The following is an 18,549-nucleotide window of genomic DNA, read 5'->3' on the forward strand; positions in this document are numbered from 1 at the left end:
TTTGTAGTTAAGGTGCAGAATGTCTTCTTTAATTCAGTGATTTTTTACATTTATACAGGTTGAATCATGTGGGAATCAGAGCCCTGTGGTCTCTTGATATCTGGGGGCCAAAAGTAATCGGAGAAGTTAACAAACTTGCATAAAAGTGCTTGGATGCATATCCCTCTAGATTAATTAGTTAATTGATGTAACTGATGTAATCTTGCAGGGCCATGTGTGATCTTTTCAAAAGAATATTGTAACTTCATGACATATCTAGTATGTGGCAAGCCCACTTCAGAGACGTCAGTACAGCTCAGGACCATTTCTTGGTGGAGTGTGTAGACATCCTGTTAAAGGCTGAATTAGATAGTGTTTAGTATTACAAAGGTAAATGGGACTCATTCATGAAACATGAGTAAAATGAAATTGTGCACAAATTGTGCATAAAACCCTTTATGCAAATCTCAGCTTTGATGAAAATTTTCATAGTAAGTACAAGCAAAATTTACACTTGTTCCTGGCCACTCATGAAATATATGTAAATCCCAAAAGACATGTCTAATGTCATTTGAGGAAAACTGACATGACTGCACTTTAACTGCTCTAACTATAATTCAAAAACTGAAAGCAAGCTTAGAAATGGCAAAAATGAGTGAAAAAGTGTTCTCTACAGCTTGTTTTCAGAACACCATTCTGTAAATCCAGAAGAACTGACTACACTCTTAATGAAAATGAACAGTTAGTTGAGTACCAAGACAAACTTGTGTTTATGCAGCACTTTAGAGCCATTTTAACTTTGGGCACTTCCCCTCTAATGGTTTCTGCATTGCCTTGCATGAAAGTGAGATGTTTATTATGCACATCGAATTCCTTGAAACATCAGGAAGTCACTAAAGATGAAAAAAGAAATTATATTACCTAAATATGTAATGAGTAAAACATTTTTAAAGGCAAACAGCAACGCTGTCACCACTGCACCCAGAGTTAGGCCCAACTAAGCTTAAAGTTAACTGGACAAGAAAGGAATGCTGTGTGGTGACACAGACTCCTGGATCGAGAATGCTGAGAATATTGTCTATAAATTAAACTGCAATTTATTAGAAACCCAAACAAGCATCCAATCAGCAATACAAAAATTAGCCAGTTATAAATGTACATAATTTAGTATTTGTGTTAGTCATTGTTAATAGTTAGCCTTTTATTTCACAGTAAATCAACTTGCAAGATGGGGGCCCAAAAAAAAAGAGTTGGCCCTGGTGTTTGTATGTCTTCAACAGGGATGGGGGAGTAGCTAAGTCATGTGTTACTTTTTGTAGCTAACTACAAATTTTTGTAGCTAATAGCTGTAGCCACTACAGTTATGAAATGTAGCTAATAGCTGTAGCACCTACAAATTTTTGTGTAGCTATAGTGATAATTTTGGTACTATTTTGCTACAGGCTTCAGGCAGTCCGCGCAAAATGTGAGCCATAGAACGCGGTCGTTAAGTGGGATACTGGTGACTGTGCAATCCTGACTGAGCTGCGGACAGTTCGAGCAAACGGGCATGCGCTGATCACCCCTCATGAGTAGGCTTAGCTCAGGGATCGGCAACCGAAATGGTAAGAAGAGCCATTTTGTCCTTTCAACAAAAATGAAACCACCTTGGGAGGCACAACATTTTATGTCCGTTTTATCATCACGGCTGTAAATGTGTCTGAGTATGTGCTGATGTACTACCATAGGCTAATATAACCATAGTATAATATAAACGAAAACTTAAACTTACTTTGCTCTGCTTAACCTAAGCCGCTTTTCTCGCACCTCAGTCAGAAAACTTTTCCGCAAAAGAGTCTCTCAAAGTTCGACGAGGCTTTAGTCAGTTTCTCATTCACCAACCTCTTGTTCAAATTATCCTGTTCTACCTTAAATGGTGCCTGAGGCGCCAGAATGTACTGCTGTGCCATTTAAGGTGGAAAGGGACAATTAGAACAAGAAGCTGGCGAAAGAGAAGAATTCAGCTTCGCGACTTATGTTTGACTGTTCCTCGTTGCAGATCAAACGTATCAGGAAATCAGCTGGAGTGCTTAAATGCAAATAAGTCCATTCGTCTCCAAATGATCGATGTTCGTCTTGCATCTTTCTCTTTGCTGTTTCATTAGTTACGAGCTAGGCGAGACTGTTGTCAACATTGCTGTGTGACCAGCAGTCTGCACGTCAATCTTAGCAGTTATGCGTTAACTCCAGCGTTTAAGACCATTTATTGTGAAAACTGTGTTAGAACTGTGTATTATAACGATTTTACAGCAAAGGAAGATTATGTTGTTTTACCTTAAAATCTAGTTCTGCTGTGGAGCCACAACAGCAGAGATTATTCAGGCCTGATTCTCACCTCAAACAGAGCCAGAGTCACAGATGAGAATTTTGAGGCTGAAGTCTTGCTGAAGTTTAACAAAGGACTCTGAATGTCATGTCTGTACACATCTTGCTAAAATGTTTAAGTTGGGGCAGTTTTATTTCAACAGTTGACAATACTTTGCACAAAATTGTTTGGTTTGTGTATGGTATTTTTGTTGATTTTTGTTAGGAAAAACCTGGAATGATTGACTTTGCCTTTACTTAGTCTAGATTTTTGTTGGATATCACGCCTTTGGTTGTGTAAGTTTGGTTGTTGGTTACACTTAAACTTACTTTTTGGTGCTCTTTTTGTATATTTGTAGCTTTTTAATTGTACAGGGAGATTCACTTGAAAGAGGCCCCGAATATTCTGTAATTACTCTCACTAGGATAAATCAATCTGAAAGAAACAATGTGCAATGTGCTCCTCCGTATATGGAGCTTCGAACAAGCCGGGATGCCCCTGCGTTGGAGTGATGAAGTAGGCGCCAGATAGCTGTCGAGACATTTAATCTCCATTTGCAACTTCCAGGTGCATACTCCCGTACCCCTTCATGTGTCTGGCAGAAAACAGAGATCACTTCCAGCATTGCATGTAATGCAATCGATTACACATACATCAAGGTATGTAGCGTATTTTTTTGGTTCCGATTGCTTCATCCTAACGGGAGCTATATTCAGGGCCTCTTTCGAGTGAATCTCCCTGTAGGTTTCTTTCTGGCACATGATTAAATACAGTGTCTTGTTCACACTATCAGTTGGGCTTATGATGGTGTGTCAGGTGGAGATACACAAACATTCTGACAAGTGTGCTTTGAAAGTAGCTAAAAAGTAGCCACTACTTTTTTCCGGAAAAGTAGCTAAATTGGATTTGGATAGCTACTGAAAAATTTGTAGCTAGCTACTTTCCCAAAATGTGTAGCTAGCTACAAATCTTTCAGTACCTATCCAAACCCTGGTCTTCAACCATGATAGTAATGCTTGTTTGTGGAAATTAATTAATTTAAGATGAATTAAATAAACTTTAGATGTAATTAGGGGTATCGTCGATATTAGGGCAACTTTGTTTTCTCTTGCGTAACGTGTACTCGCAGGCACCGCCCTCTCAGCGGGTGTACGGAGTGGCGTCATCGCTCTGTATGTGCGTGTGTAGGATGTTGTGAAAACAGATGCCATGTTTTTCTGCTCTGTGGTGAAAACGGGGGATTGGCGGAAGGCCGTACAAGAGACATGAAAACCAGAGAACTATGGAGAGGGATGTGTGCTGTTTGAAAGACGCAGATGACTTGGAAGGCTTGATGTTAAATTCCAGATACCGTGTGCAAACTGAGAGGTGAGCATAACTTGTTTTCAATCCTGCATAATCCATCACTGAAGCGTACGGCAGCTAGCTGCCTCGTAGCGAACTGTTCCCCGTCAGCAGCTTCTTTAGCTACGTTCCAAGACAGCTATTAGTATTAATGCTAAGATATATAGCTAGCTAGCTAGCTAGCTTTGCGGAAACAGGAGTTTAGATACCGTTTTACCGTTTTAGCAATCGGCAAGCATCGATGGTTTGCGCATTCATCTGAACGTTTCCACAGCTAATAATCGTTTTTCACTCTCTTACATTATTTCATTGCAGATATGTTGTGAATAGTTAGTCCAGTTTGTAGTTAGCTACAGTTTATCTACCCACTTAAGAGAAATGCAGTTCTGTGCTGATTTTTTGGGAACTTTGTCGAGCATGCATCTGTGAAAATGCTGGAGCTGAAACGAACTTTTGACTGGAAAAGCTAACCTACTGTATTAACTCGCGTCGTGAGTGACTAATTACGTGTTATTTTAATCAGGGACTCGGGCAGAAAAATGTAACGTTAATCGAAGTTGACTTGTTTAAACGCAGCCCAAAAGTGTGCGGTTACATTAGTTGCTTTTCACTATTTTACAGCACAATGCAGTTGTTCACCGACGAAAAAGAACAAGGCCAGACAGTTGCACTAGCTGAACGTAAGTGCGATCAGTTGGAGTGCAAAAACAGTCCTCATACAAACGTTGGCAGTGCTTAGCCAGACAGCCGTTCGCCGACTCTCCCTGAGGCTGGGCCAAAGTCGGCAGCCAGACTAGGCCAGTGTCTTTTTGAACATCGGCCCGAAGTTGGGCCAGCAGACTTGCCCCAGACTTGGCAAATGACTTGTTACCGACTGTATTTCTGCCTTTGCTATTGGTCAGTTTTAGTGCTTGATTAACATAATTTTCCTGAATATTAAAATTTTATGGTATGAATAGATGTTCACTGTTATAAGTAATATATACATGAAAATGATTGTTGTATTATTATCTAAACCACACACATACAGAGCTAAAACTATCTAAATTACATATGCATGCACCACACACACACATGAGCGTGCACGCGCACACACACTTAAAGGACAGAACATGTATTAGTGGTCGATTTTTGCATTATTATGTTTACAAAATACATTTCACTGTTATTACAAGCAAGACTTTAGTTCTGGTTTTGGACATTGGAGACACAAGACACTGTTAGTTAAACTTTATTTTATAAAACTTGCATGCATTCTTAAAATGAATCTGAATCATAATGGAATAAAGTACAGGTCCAGATCATTAAGAATATATAATACTTATAAAATGCCCAACACAAGCTACAAACCAACTGTTTCTGTATTCTGTTTCCACATTGGTAGCTTTTGCATGTTGGGGAAATCTTCTTTACAGCACCTGTAAATAATAAAATGGTCTAATATAAGAACAGATTACATTCAGTTCAGTTTTGTAATAAGCTGATAAAACTAGAAACATACTATACAGAAAGTTTCATCATTTTTTTATATTAAATAAGATTAATTATTTTGGGGAGATTTTTACTATGTACACAAAAACACAGATTTTAGATCCACAGATTCAAAACTTAATACTTAATAAATAAAAAAACTTAATAAGTTTCTCCAGAACAGAGCATTTCACACCAAACGACTCTGAATGACTTTGTTTACACCATAACCATTTAACAGTGGAAGTCTCCTTTAATACACTGCAAAATGCACAACTTTGTTTAACAACCAGTTTCCCAGACAGCTAACAGGTTTCTACAATATTACAAGATAGCCTTTAAGTTTAAATACCAATACCAAATGATTCGCTGAAAAACTGCAAAATACAAAAAAAGTATATCACATGCATATCTTACATGCTTTAAATGTTTATAAACTACAGCTGTCTCAAGTAGTATCAAACTTTACATGTGAAAGTGAATATACTGTTATGTATACCATTATATACACTCGGTAACAATCCCATATAGATGCAGGTGGAAATTAGCTGTATTGTAGCGATAATTAGTTAAACAAAGCCTACGCGTAAGGCGGGTTTCCCGGACAGGAATTACGCCTAGTCATGGACTGTTTTTTACTTTTAATGTAAAATATCCATTTAAAATCCTGTGTTGTCCAGAACTATGCATAATCCTTGTCCAAGAAGCTGGTCAAAAAAGTTTATATGCTATACACTGCCATATAATGAAACAGCTTGCGTAAGTTCATGATCATATGGCGAAAAAATCCTACAGAAATATCCTACGTTTTGTTTTATGTTAGGCTGTGGACATGACCATAGGCAAAAAGATCACCAGGGGCTAAATATAAGTTACATTTCAGAAAACCAAAATATATAGCCTACTGCCCATCCCTAGTATTTCCACATATACATTGAATATTTACAGTCCTATTACTGTAGAAATCTATGTTAAATTTAGGGGTGGTGTCTAAGTAGAGCTATCCTTCAACTTGGGTAGAGCAGAGAGCTCCATACCAGGTGTCTGTTTAAACTGTGCCGAACTGCAGGGGCTCTATTTTGTGGTCATAGTGCAAGCGGAAAAATAAGGCATAAAATCACTGATCATTGATGCGTGTGACAAATTTTTTTGTATTTTCCTGATTTGCATGGCGGCTCCAACCTGAAGCAGAGCAGCACAACTGTAAACAGGGCAGAGTTACAGCGAATAATTGATCAAAAGGTGTGGTTAGGCCTGGTGCAGGGACAGCCAATCAGGTCGCCTCCTCTCATTCCCTTTAAGAGATGTAAGAGCACTGACAGTAGCACTGTAATATTTTCCTAATAGGGTAAGATCACTGCTTTTGTACAAAACAAAATCTTTATTTTATGAATGGATAAAAACTGCCGAGTCTATTATTTAAAGGTTTAAATGATTTACATGAAACATATTATTTACATCTATAAGAATCACAAAGAACAAAATAATTACTATTATTATTTTCATTATTATTTAGAACAATAAATGAATAAAGTAAAATTCAAATGAATAATTAAAATTGAAGTAAATAAAATTAGATAAACTAAAAACAAATATATTTTGCATACACTGTCATCAGGTAGCCTAAAATTGTCAAGAATTGCTTAATTTGCTGTTGCCGTTGTCAGGTGGAACAATGAAATACATTTTGAAGTTTCCTTGAGGGAGTACTACGACAGAGTCCAAAAAGATAAATGTTGGAGAGAAATACCGTGTACAGAGTCTGTTTACATACAGCAAACCACTAGCTAGCAACATTTAATGCTCTTGATATGTCAACACATTTGTTACTTCAAGTTCTCTCGAAACGACTGACAGCCCATACTGTCCTCTTTATGACACCTAGGAAAGAGTCCACAATGAGTTTTTTTTTTTTTTCTTTCTTTTCTTTTTGCTTTTGAGAACACAAACTCAGCAGCATCACACATAGCGCATCTGATGGACAGCTTCTTGACCCGCCTCCCCAATGACTATGAACTTGCGCAAGAACGTGAACGATGATAAACTTGTAGTGTTGCCAGTCTCCCGACCAACACACGGCACAAATTTATGACACTGTTTGCCTAATCTAACGTAGTGACCATCATGAATAGTGACCATTGATATACAGTAAGATTGAACTTAGGATGGCACTAGAAAGAGCCCCAGATCTGTTTCCACTAAGAATTTGCTTTAGGCTTGCCTTCTTTCTGGCTTTCTCTCTCATAAATATGGCTCCCTGTTGTCCTTCTGTGTTCATGCATGCCCAGCCTGGGTGGACGGTAGTGCATAGGATTTCATTTTCCTTTAGCTCCAGAACAGCACACACTGTCTGCCTGAAAGACAGAGGCAGATCCACTATCACTTAAGGCAAGCTTCAGAAACATGTTCCATGCAGTCAGGGGCAGGTTTAGTAATTCTGGGGCCCTAGGCAAAAGACAGGAATAGGGCCCCTGGATACACATTTTTAAATAACACTATGCACTACACTGCAAAAAATAAGTCAATACATCCAATATTTCTCATTTTTAGATTGTTGTAAGAAAATGTCTATATAAGTAGACATTTTGCTCAATTTATTATCAAGGGAATTTTTCCATTGTATTGGCAGACATTTTGCTTGTTCTAAGAAATAATGCTGGAAACCAAATCAAAATGGTCTACTAATATAGTGAGACAATTTGATGCAGAGTAATACTGAAGTGAAGTACTAATTAGAGAAAGTACTTATATAAACGTATTAAGTAAAATAATCCCACTGCAATTTGAGAAAAGTAATTGTTAACTTGTAACAAATTCCTTTTTTAGTAATTAGCCCAATACTGCCATCTATACTAAAATTAACGGCAGCATTATGTACAGTCTGCTAAGCCTGTGCTGAAGGGCCATAACTAGAATAAAAGATTTCATGAGGCCTGTTTTGCTGAAAAGTAACCATCACCACACAGTGAATAATACCATCTACACCAACTGTCAAATTCTGTTTTTTTTTTTTTTAACAAATCATTGCTCCTTGTATACCCATCCACATTGTTATGCACTTTTTCCTTTTATTTGTTTCTTTCCCATACCTCCATTCTTCCATAAACTGCTATTACTGTTCCTTTATTTTCAGCTTTAAATACATGCTGACATCTGCACTAAATCAGGTGGTAGTTTCAAAATGATTTTAGTTCATTTTACCATTCATCTCTCTCTCTCTCTCTTTGCTGGTCTTGCTCCTCGGTCCTCACTGATTGCTGAAAAAGTACACATTAAACATATGTCCGTCTCTAACAAACTCTGGCTTACATGAAGCACAGGGTACTCATACAGTTAGAAAGACAAAATACAGCCCAATGTACCTGCTGATTTTTGCATTATGTTAAATGATACTTGCCATGAAAATGCAAGTTTACAGTGAACTCTCATGCTGGATGTAGGATGTTATGCATAGGTAACAATACAACTTAAGTTCATCTAATCGCTAATATAGCCAACTAAATATGGAGCCTGTAGCCTAAACTCAGCAGCTACTGGAACTAAAGCATCTAGCAATGTTATGAGTGGTCCAAATAACAAAAAACAAAATGTGGAGTTTGCATTTTGCAAGCATAATCTGTTAATTACTATCATAAATACCTGAACATCTCAAAAAGTCAAAGTCAAGGAGTTGCGGCTCATCAGATGTAAACATAATAAATCTTCTAACCCCCTTTAACTAGGCAGGCCTGTGATACTGGGTCGGCACCTCTGAGTATGCTAAGCTAGCTGTTATACCACTTTTAGAACAGCGCTGCTTCCACATTAAATCTCATGAGTGGAGACAGGGAAAAAAAAAAATTGTCCTTATAGGTAGCGATAGTTAAGGGCATGCTGTGCAGCTCTATGTTCTGTCTGAAGTTGGGAGTGCAATGACAAACTTTGTTTTCCTCCATATTTTTGCATTTCTCTGCTGCCCTTGGATGATTTTTTTCCCTCTTGACACCCAGAAAATCACATTGAAGAACCTTTTGCCCATAATGTAGATTAGCCCCAGTGTTGGAGAAAGTACACAAATCATGTACTTGAGTTCAAAGTACAGATACCCAAGGTAAAATAGTACTCCTGTAAAAGTAGTGGTCCTTGCTTTAGTCCTCCACTTGAGTAAAAGTACAAAAGTATTTGCCTTCAAATGTACTTCATTATCAAATGTAAAAGTACTAAAAGATTAATTATGACTTTAATGTCCTATTACCATTTTTGTAACAAGACTCTTGCTTCATTAACTCGTTTTAGGAGAAAATACTCTAGTGTCACTCTGGGTAAACCAGTCTTTTAATAGAATGTCATTAATTAGTCTGACGCTGATGTCTATTAAAATTATCATAAGCACAAAACACTGAAGGCAAACAATTAGGACAAATAGAACTTGGTTCTACCTAATTCCGTTAGGTAGAACCAAGTGGCTATGAAATAACCTTTGGCAAATAAGCAAACTTTCAGTTTAAGATTTATTTGCAACTTAGTTACAAGTTTAAGATTAATAAAAAACTTGCTTTAAACACAGATTCACAAATGAGTCACAAATTCAGAAAAAAAGACACATGCTAGTCCCACCTGCATCTTCGTACATATTTCTATATTGCGGTCTATTTACACAAAGTTAGGTTAGTTCCAACATTTATGTTGGCATAGACACTCCCAAATTTTTACGCTGCTGCACTGACGTTGAACCGTACAACAGCGTTTTAAGGCCACTGCTAATAAAAATAAAAGTAGTACACTTTGAGAATAAAGTTGTAATATTTTGAGAAAAGACGTAGAATTACGACATAAAGTGGCATTAATACCAGGAAAGGTCGCAATATTGTGGCCAAAGGCTTTGCAAAGGGAAGGCGGCACCTCCTCGTGTTAAAATGAGGGGCGTTGAGGAGCTGGTGGAGTTATAATTTCATATTGGTTTCACCCATAAAGAAATACTCAGTCTCCCTGTCTCTCCTGGCACATCAGCACCAGCCTGTTATAGTATAAGAAACGGCTGTGCAGGAAACTGTGATTATTTAGAATAAAGAGCCAGACGGACTCGGAGGAAACTGTCTGTTTTGTTGAAGGAGAATCGCAGATGGCTACATCTCCTGCCATTCAAAGAGGGCATGAAGTTTCACAGACAATGAAAATGATAATCAAAATGATCGATCCACAAGGAGACAGGAGTGTGTGGAGCTCCAGCCCGCCAGTACAGCAACTGAGACCCCAATGCGTTATGGCAGCCCCCTACAGTTAGCCCACTTTATCCTCAAAATATTATGACTTTTTTCTCGAAATATTATGACTTTTTTCTCTAAATATTACGACTGTACTCTAAATATTACGACTTTATTCTTGAAGTCTGGGTAGGTATGTCCAACAGGTCAAAACAAGCTCAAAACAAGGTGCGCGGTGTACCCTGATTAGTGTGCTTGCTTCTTTCGTTTTGACTTTGAAAAATGTTACGTTTTTTATACACACATAAGCCAAAAGAAACGACAGATTTTGCATAATGTAGTGGAGTAAAAAGTAAGATATTTGACTTTGAAATATAATGGAGTGAAAGTAAAAAGTCACCCAAAATGGAAATACTTCAGTAAAGTACAGATACACAAAAACTACTTAAGTACAGTAACGAGTTACATTTACTTTGTTACTGTCCACCACTGTTTAATGGTGAGGTGGCTTCTTGTTCAAATTTTCCCATTCCACCATAAATACAGCAGTTAGGCTATATTGAGGTGCCTCAGCTCCTGGTTAGAATTTTTCTGTTCAACCATGAATGGTGCAGCAGCTGAAAGCACACAAAAAGTTTAGCTCCTGAAATGAGGTGGAGAATTTCCTCATTCTCATCTCACTTTTCCAAAGAGGAAAGCATCCTGCACAATGTAACACTTTGTCTGTTTTGTGACAGGCAAAGAACATTATTTGATATAGTTGATATATATTCTCCCAATATATAATTATTTTGATAGCCTGTATATTCTAGCCGTTTTTTCTGTCACGTTCGGTGTGTGATGGCTGTCGGGTGCAGAATGGAACTGTTGCACGATTTAAGGTAAAATGGGCAAATGGGAATAGGAAGCCAACTTCAGCCTCGTCAACTTCGATGCACGTTTGGAAGATCGCTTTATCCTTACATAGAAAACAGTAGTTTGCTGCTATATTAAAGTTTAAAATGCAGTATATGTCACCTTTAAGTTCCTTGGAGAAATCTCACTTGGTTACTCAACACGTCACACCTAGTTAGAAAGGCCCAACAGCACCTTCATTTCCTCAGGAGGCTAAGGAGGGTCAACCTGTCATTTTAGCTCTCTGCAACTTCTACAGGTCCACATAGGGGAACATCCTGTCTAGCTGCATCACATTCTATAATGGCATTTCCACTGCTGTGGGACAGAAGGTCCTGGAAAGGTTGGTGAAAACTGCCCAGTCCATCACTGCAGCTGTCCTCCTACCCATACTGGGCATTTACAATAAAAGAACTCTGAGGAGAGCTAGCAGTATCACCTCAGCCACTTCCTGTTCTACCTGCTACCATCAGGGAGGGGATATCAGAACATTCAAGTCAGAACCACCAGGTTAAAGAACAGTTTCTAGCCTCAAGCTGTTAAAATTGGTCACATGCACAGCACCCACCAGATCAAACAATCACTACTTCAACTATATGTTTAATTTTATTCTGAATTGCTGACTTATTTCATATAGACTTGGACTGAAAACTTGAACTAACATTTATACTATTGTTTACTGAAAGCTACCTCTAAAAATTGTTAAAATGTTTTTTGCACAGTTTTGGTTGACTACTTCTGAAAACTGCCTCATATATTTAGCATATTTTGTACATATGTATACATACTTGCTATGCACCAGTGCACATCTGTATCTCTATTTTTTCTGTATTTGTTGTCTATTGTCTTGTGTATTTATTATATAGTTTATTGTTTTTTGTACTTATTTTGTGTAGATGTATACGTCTCAGTATATGCTAATGTTGTGCCTGTACAATGTTGCCAAAGCATAAAAATTTAACTTGAAAGCGAAACATACTTTGTAGAACTAAAAAACAAATAGAATTAATAATAGTATTTATAATAATAATATTATAATATTAATATTGAAATAACAGCAGTATTAAAATAAATCAAGTAAATAAACAAAATAAAATAACATGCATTAAATAATAAAAAATGATAACAGACGGTATATCACTGCTGTCGGAAAAAAATAATTTGAAAATACCTGTTGGCCTTTACATTGTCTGTAAATTTCATGAAGAGTGGACCAAAAGAAATGGTCCAAAATGATTTGGCGAAAAGTCTGATTCCATTGACATGACCGGGCTGTGGTCACTGAGCCTGCACTTGGTCGGGATCTGTCTCTGCTGTGAGTTTCTGACAGTGAGGTGGGTTTCTGCCAATTCATACTCGATAGCTCTGTAGTCTAGACTGTAGTTTCACTGTCCCAATAGGCCAGATAGGTGTTTTTACTGTGTCTGATAATTTAGTTTACTCTGATTGGACTTTGGTCAGCAGTACTGGACTGAGGCTGCTGTGTGTTAGGGGTCAGTGGGTTAGTTAGTCTCAGAACCAGCTGACAGAGGGGACTGGGTTTAGGGCTGAGCTCTTGGGTTTTAAATGCCTCATATTGTAGTGAATTTGGATTACTGAATTTTAGATGCAGCCAGAATTTTAAAGCTCTTTTCTAAATGGGTATAATCAATAGAAATCACCCTAATTTTGCCGTACATGCATTTGTTGTTGTGTTTTTAATTGAACTTTTAATATATTTCTGCAGAATTCTGCATGCAGGGACTGTGTGGGATGCTTGTCCCATCTAGTGTCATACTTACTGAGTGGACCCCATACCTCACTTCCATACAGCTCAAAGGGCGCAATTACACTATCAAAAATTTTAATTGCGTATAATTTAGTAAGTAATTTAATGTTTATTTTGTGGATTTTTTTCTTGATTGCATAGAAAGCTCTTTGTGCTTTTTCTTTTAGTGCATTCACTCCCAGATCAAAGTTTCCTGAGGCACCGATTTTCAGTTCTAGGTAATCATAATGTAAGGAGTGCTTGAAGGAGGTGTTTTCTAAAGTGAAGAGGTGTCTGTTTTCCTGAGACCTGGCCTTTTTTTGGAAGATTATGATTCTAATTTTGTACAGATTAACCGTCAGGGCTCAGTTCTGACACAACTGCTCCAGCAGGTCCAGGTCCATAGAGCGAGGGCTCCAGCAGCACCAGGTCATCTGCATAGAGCAGGAATTTCACTTCCGTGTCGTTTAGGGTAAGTCCAGGAGTCGCAGATTGTTCCAGTAACACCGCTAACTCGTTTGTATAAATATTGATGGTGGTCCCACAGATACTTATTGCTGGAAGATCCCATCCGCCCCAGGAAAGACAATCAGCATATATGGGTGTACGTGATCTGTAGGGATAGATTCATACCCAAATCAGTTGAGAGTGCCTTCCACATGGATGAGTGGGCCCAGAGAATGCCACAAAAACATTTCTCAGACCATAACGCTGCCACCACCAGCTTGTGTTCTTCCAGCAATGGTTGCAGGGTGTTTGTTCTCTGACGTTTCTCGCCTGACACACCAATGGCTATCCGTTCAATGAAGCAGAAAACGTGACTCATCGTAGAAGGCAACCCTGTGCCAATCATCAGCGGTCCAATTCTGATACTTCGTTAGCAGAGGTGCAGTGACCATCCGTCTGTTTCGGAGCCCCATACGCAGTAGGGTTCACTGAACTGTTGTTTTAGACACACATCTGGTAGCCTCCTGGTTCATTTTGCTGGTGAGCTGCTCCACTGTAGCGTGTCGGTCCGCCCTTGCGCACCTTCATAGCGGACGTTTACCTGTCACGTCAGTGGCACACATCCGCAGTTTCCATGTCGCTTATTTGCAGTGGTGCCATTTGTCCATTCATGATACACTTTCACCACAGCAGCACGCGAACAGTTCACAAACTGCGCAGTTTAGAAAATACTGCCACCCTTGGCCCGAAAGCCAATAATCATGCCTTTTTACAACTCTGATAAATCGCCCCTTTTACCCATGACAGCAATGAGGGATATGTATGCAGACAGCCTTATATACCCTTATATACCCACCTACATACATTATATACCCACCAAGCTGGCTCATGACGCGTGACTCCCTTCATGAGCTACGTGCTGCCACCGTCGAAAGTAAGGAAGTGGTCATAATAATAACTTGACTGTGTATAATCTGACAGAATAATCCAGTGTGCCAAATGGAATGAAAAAGTTTCTTAAAATCAGCAACATGCAAATATATTACTGTTACTGTTTTGGTGGATGTGCTAGTTGATTAGGGTGTGTAGATTGTAAGTATGGTCAGTAGTGCGGTGATTTGGTAAAACCTTTTACTGACTTTTACTGAAGACACTGTGTTCGGTAAGGAAGGCCTGTATTCGGGCATTAATAATACAGCAGAAAACCAGATTACTGCTCACACAGATGCCTTGGTAGTTGTTGGGGTCAAATTTGTCTCCATTCTTATAAAACCTCATTTCCACAAAAAGTTGGGACGCTGTGCAAAATGAAAACAAAATGCAATGATGTGCAAATGATTTAAACCCTATATTTATTTGAAAATAGTACAAAGACATATCAAATGTGAAAACTAAGAAATGTTATAGCTTTTTGAACAATATTGTTTCCGTTCTGTATTGGTATCTCCTGGTTTTCTTGTGTTTTTAGAGGGTTCCATTTTTCCCAGAACTGGTTTTGATTACTAGAATTTTAAATTTCTTGTAGTGTGTGGTTGTAATGTTGCTTTCTTTCATATTTCATATCAATAGTTTTCTTATATTGCTTGAGTGTTTCATGGTATTTTTGCCTTAGTTCGGCTTTTGTGGTTCTTTTTGTTTTTGATTAAACAGGCTTCTAAGCTGTTTTCTTATGATTTCACACTCCTTGTCATTTTTCTTTCTGGGGTCTTTTTTCTTTGTTCTAGTGAGGTTTGCTTTGATTGCAGATTTGTTATTAATTTCATTCATTTGTTTTACTACCAGATTTACATCTTGCTTATTAGGCTGGAACTCTGTTGTTAGGAAGCTGTTAATAAGGTTAGTGATCTCTGTAGCGCTAATTGCATTGGTGAGTTTAGACACACTGTTGAGTCCACTTGTATTGTGGGGTTGATTTTAGTTGGTTTACAGGACTGTTCTGATTTATTTGACTGTTGAATTCTTTTTAGGAACACATTAATTTGGCAGTGGTCTGATAGTGGTGACTGAGGTCTGATATTGAATGCACTGATGGAGGAGGGGTCCATGCCAGTGATGGCGTAGTCAATTACACTAGACCCAAGAGCTGAGCAGTAAGTGAACCGGCCTAAAGAGTCTCCTCGGGTCCGACTGTTAAGCATGTACAGGCCCAGGCCTCGACAGAGCTGCACTAACTCCTTACTATTCTTATTTACAACAGAGTAAGGGTTACTGCGTGTTATTTACGTGGGGGTCAGGTTTGGCAAGGCCTTAAATATGTGGTTGTTTCCCTGTGTGTCTATAATGTCAGATTCAGAACCTGTTCTGGCATTAAAGGCCTGGAAATGGCTCCTTTCTGTGTGGAGATTGTTGAAGAACTCACTATTGTTGTAGGGGGATTCTGCAGGAGGAGTGTAAGCTGCACATGTATAGAGGTGTCAACTTAATAATGCCCTTTTTGAGTTTTAGCCAAATATGGGTGAGGTTCTTTTTTGAAAACTGATAAATGGGATATCAGGCTCTCCTTATGCCAGATGATATTCCAGGAACTTATTGAGAAAGGTTGCATTGTTTATGATTTGTTATGATTATAGGTGTAAGGTTAGTATAAAGAGATGAACATGTAATATTAAAATATGTGTATCAAATGTGTTTAAACAAAAAATCTTATGTGTATTCAGACATATTTGAATTTGAACAGTATACAACCTTCAGTACGCTGAAGTAAATCTAAGCTGTTTATACCAGTATTTTACAGATGACATGAAGCAGTTGTCGTACTTCCCCGATATCTGAGGTGTCTGTGTTTTTTTTTTTACCTTGCATCATGGGGCTCTGCTGAGCGGGGCTCTGCTGAGCGGGGCTCTGCTGGTTTAGTTGGCTGATGGATGCTGCTGGTATGCTGTAGGGGTGGAAATCTCTAGGCACCTCACGATTCTATTCGATTACAATTCAGAGGGCTGTGATGCAAATATAAAATGATTATTGATGCATCTTGATGCATCTCTTCTATACAGGATTTCTTTTTTCTCATTGTGTGAGGACTTGGTGATTTTAAAGCAAAGTATTTGTAATGATCCATAATGAATTTACTTCTAATATATTTTGCTAATGAAACAAACGGAAGCGATGAGGCAAGTCAACTAGAAGGCTCTCATTCAGAGCACATATACGCCAGCTACCACTCATCTGTGATAAAATGATAAGACGTGCTGTTACGATGTCATAAGATCCTGTAAGATCCTGTGGCAATGGATGCCACGCATCATGTGTTACATCCATCTTACCTATTTTCTTTAGTGATTCCATAACTTCGGTTTTGGTCTGGTTGTAGAGAGTGAGGATCGCTGTGTCAGTAAAATATTTTTGAGATGGGACGCTGTATGCCGGCTCTATGTGTCCAACATGGCGCGAAAGCCCTGGTTCTCAACAACGTACGGACACAAATCCTTGGCAATAAAAGTTGCAATAGACTTTGTAATTTGCTTCACTCTTTCCGAGTTGGGTGGAAGCTTTGACATCACTTGCTCGATGGTCCTCTGGTTGGCAGCAACTACAACCGGGCGGTTCCTCATGTTTGTCATTTCACATATTTTGGAATGACATTTTTGTCATTTCTAAAATATGTGAGACAACCTGCATGTAGTGTGGCTCCTGTCCAGGTTCTTTTTCCCTGCAGTTTCATAGAAGCTAAAGTGCTTCCATACGCTAGCTCATGGGTCAGCAACATGCGGCTTTTTTATAGCCCCGTTGCAGCTCCACTGCATAATTAGATATTTTGATTTTTAAAAAATAAAATAATCCTCCTTTGAGGTAAAATAAAGCTCTTCTGATCGTTCTAACACTGTTTTAACAATAAATGTTAAACGCTGCTAATTCACCACCCTATAATCCTGAAAGTTGACGTGCAGACTGCAGGTCACATAGCAATTCAGACAATCTTGCCTAGCTAGTAGCTAACAAAAACAGAAACATTTTGAGACGAATGGACTTATTTGCATTTATAAGCACTGCAGCTGTTTTCCTGATTCTTTTAAACTGACAAACACTAATAAGTTGCGAAGCTGAAGTCAGCTCCTCATTCAAATTGTCCCGTTCCACCTTAAATGGTGCGGCAGTTACATTCTGGCGCCTCCAGCACCATATAAGGTGGAAAAAAAAATTTGAACAAGAAGCTGGCAAATAAGAAGCTGACTTCAGCCTCGTAAGAAGTAGAATGTTGAGAGACATTTTACAAGAAAAGTGTCCTGCCAGAGATGGGAGGAAATAGCTGAGCAATAGCTGGCTATAGCTGAGCAAAAGCTTAAAGCAGAGCAAAGTCTGTGTTTTTGTTTATACTCAAACATGTTGTTGTACTTTCCTCTATAAATATGTGAAAGTAAAATTGAATTGAATTTTCAGAATAAGAAAAAAGTTGAAAATTGATTTAAATCATGCATGGTTCATTTTATTTATTCAACTAAGCATTGTTTGTATATCTGGGAAAGTAAACAGTTTTCATTTAAATTTGATTGGTTTAAAATTGGGTTGCAGAATTTGTCAGAATTACCCAAATACCTCCTACCTAGCAGTGTGTGTGTGTGTGTGTGTGTGTGTGTGTGTGTGTGTGTGTGTGTGTGTGTTTGTGTCTGAGCAAATGACTGAAGGATGCCAAAGACACGGTCAACAATAGGCAGAACTACATTGCACAGCCAAAAACACTAGTAGTGCAATCAGCCGTCATGTCACAGTGCTTAGGCATACAGACAATCCGATACCTGCTGTGACATGAGCCAAGTGTACACTACCCTGTTAATGAACAAATGCAGTGAAAGATGTTCTGCTCACACAGCGAAGTGGTACTGACTCTATGACAGTTGGACACAAAGTTGTCAGTCACTTTAAACAGTCAGCCCTGGCAGACTCTTGCTAGACCCACACTGTGTGATTTTAGCGTAAAGAGCAACTATACCCTAAGACCTTTTTTTTTTTTAGTTAACAGCTGAAATGCACTGCTCTATAATTATAAAATATACCAGCCTTGCTTAAAATGTGAACACATCTTTCCAAACTGTAAAAATAACATTTTCATCATTGTCAGTTCCACCTCTGCAGCGCCCCTCTGGTTCAACTCTGCTATAGGCGCGAAGACATGTCTTCGTACCAAAGTACAATGACACGCCACA

At 38.5% G+C, this 18,549-nt stretch overlaps 1 protein-coding gene across 2 annotated transcripts in view; it reads left to right on the forward strand.

Moving 5' to 3' along the window:
* The first annotated feature begins 3,480 nt into the window (after positions 1-3,480).
* cunh14orf28 (chromosome unknown C14orf28 homolog) overlaps positions 3,481-18,549 on the forward strand; it is a 50,164-nt gene continuing 35,095 nt past the window's right edge. For both annotated transcript variants that reach the window (XM_036593178.1, XM_036593177.1), the window contains exon 1: positions 3,481-3,691. In XM_036593178.1, the coding sequence (XP_036449071.1) occupies positions 3,606-3,691 (86 nt within the window). In that variant the 5' untranslated portion in view covers positions 3,481-3,605. The remainder of the gene's footprint in view (positions 3,692-18,549) is intronic.

Source organism: Colossoma macropomum, unplaced genomic scaffold (genome assembly GCF_904425465.1).
Source record: "Colossoma macropomum unplaced genomic scaffold, Colossoma_macropomum, whole genome shotgun sequence".
NCBI lineage: Eukaryota > Metazoa > Chordata > Actinopteri > Characiformes > Serrasalmidae > Colossoma > Colossoma macropomum.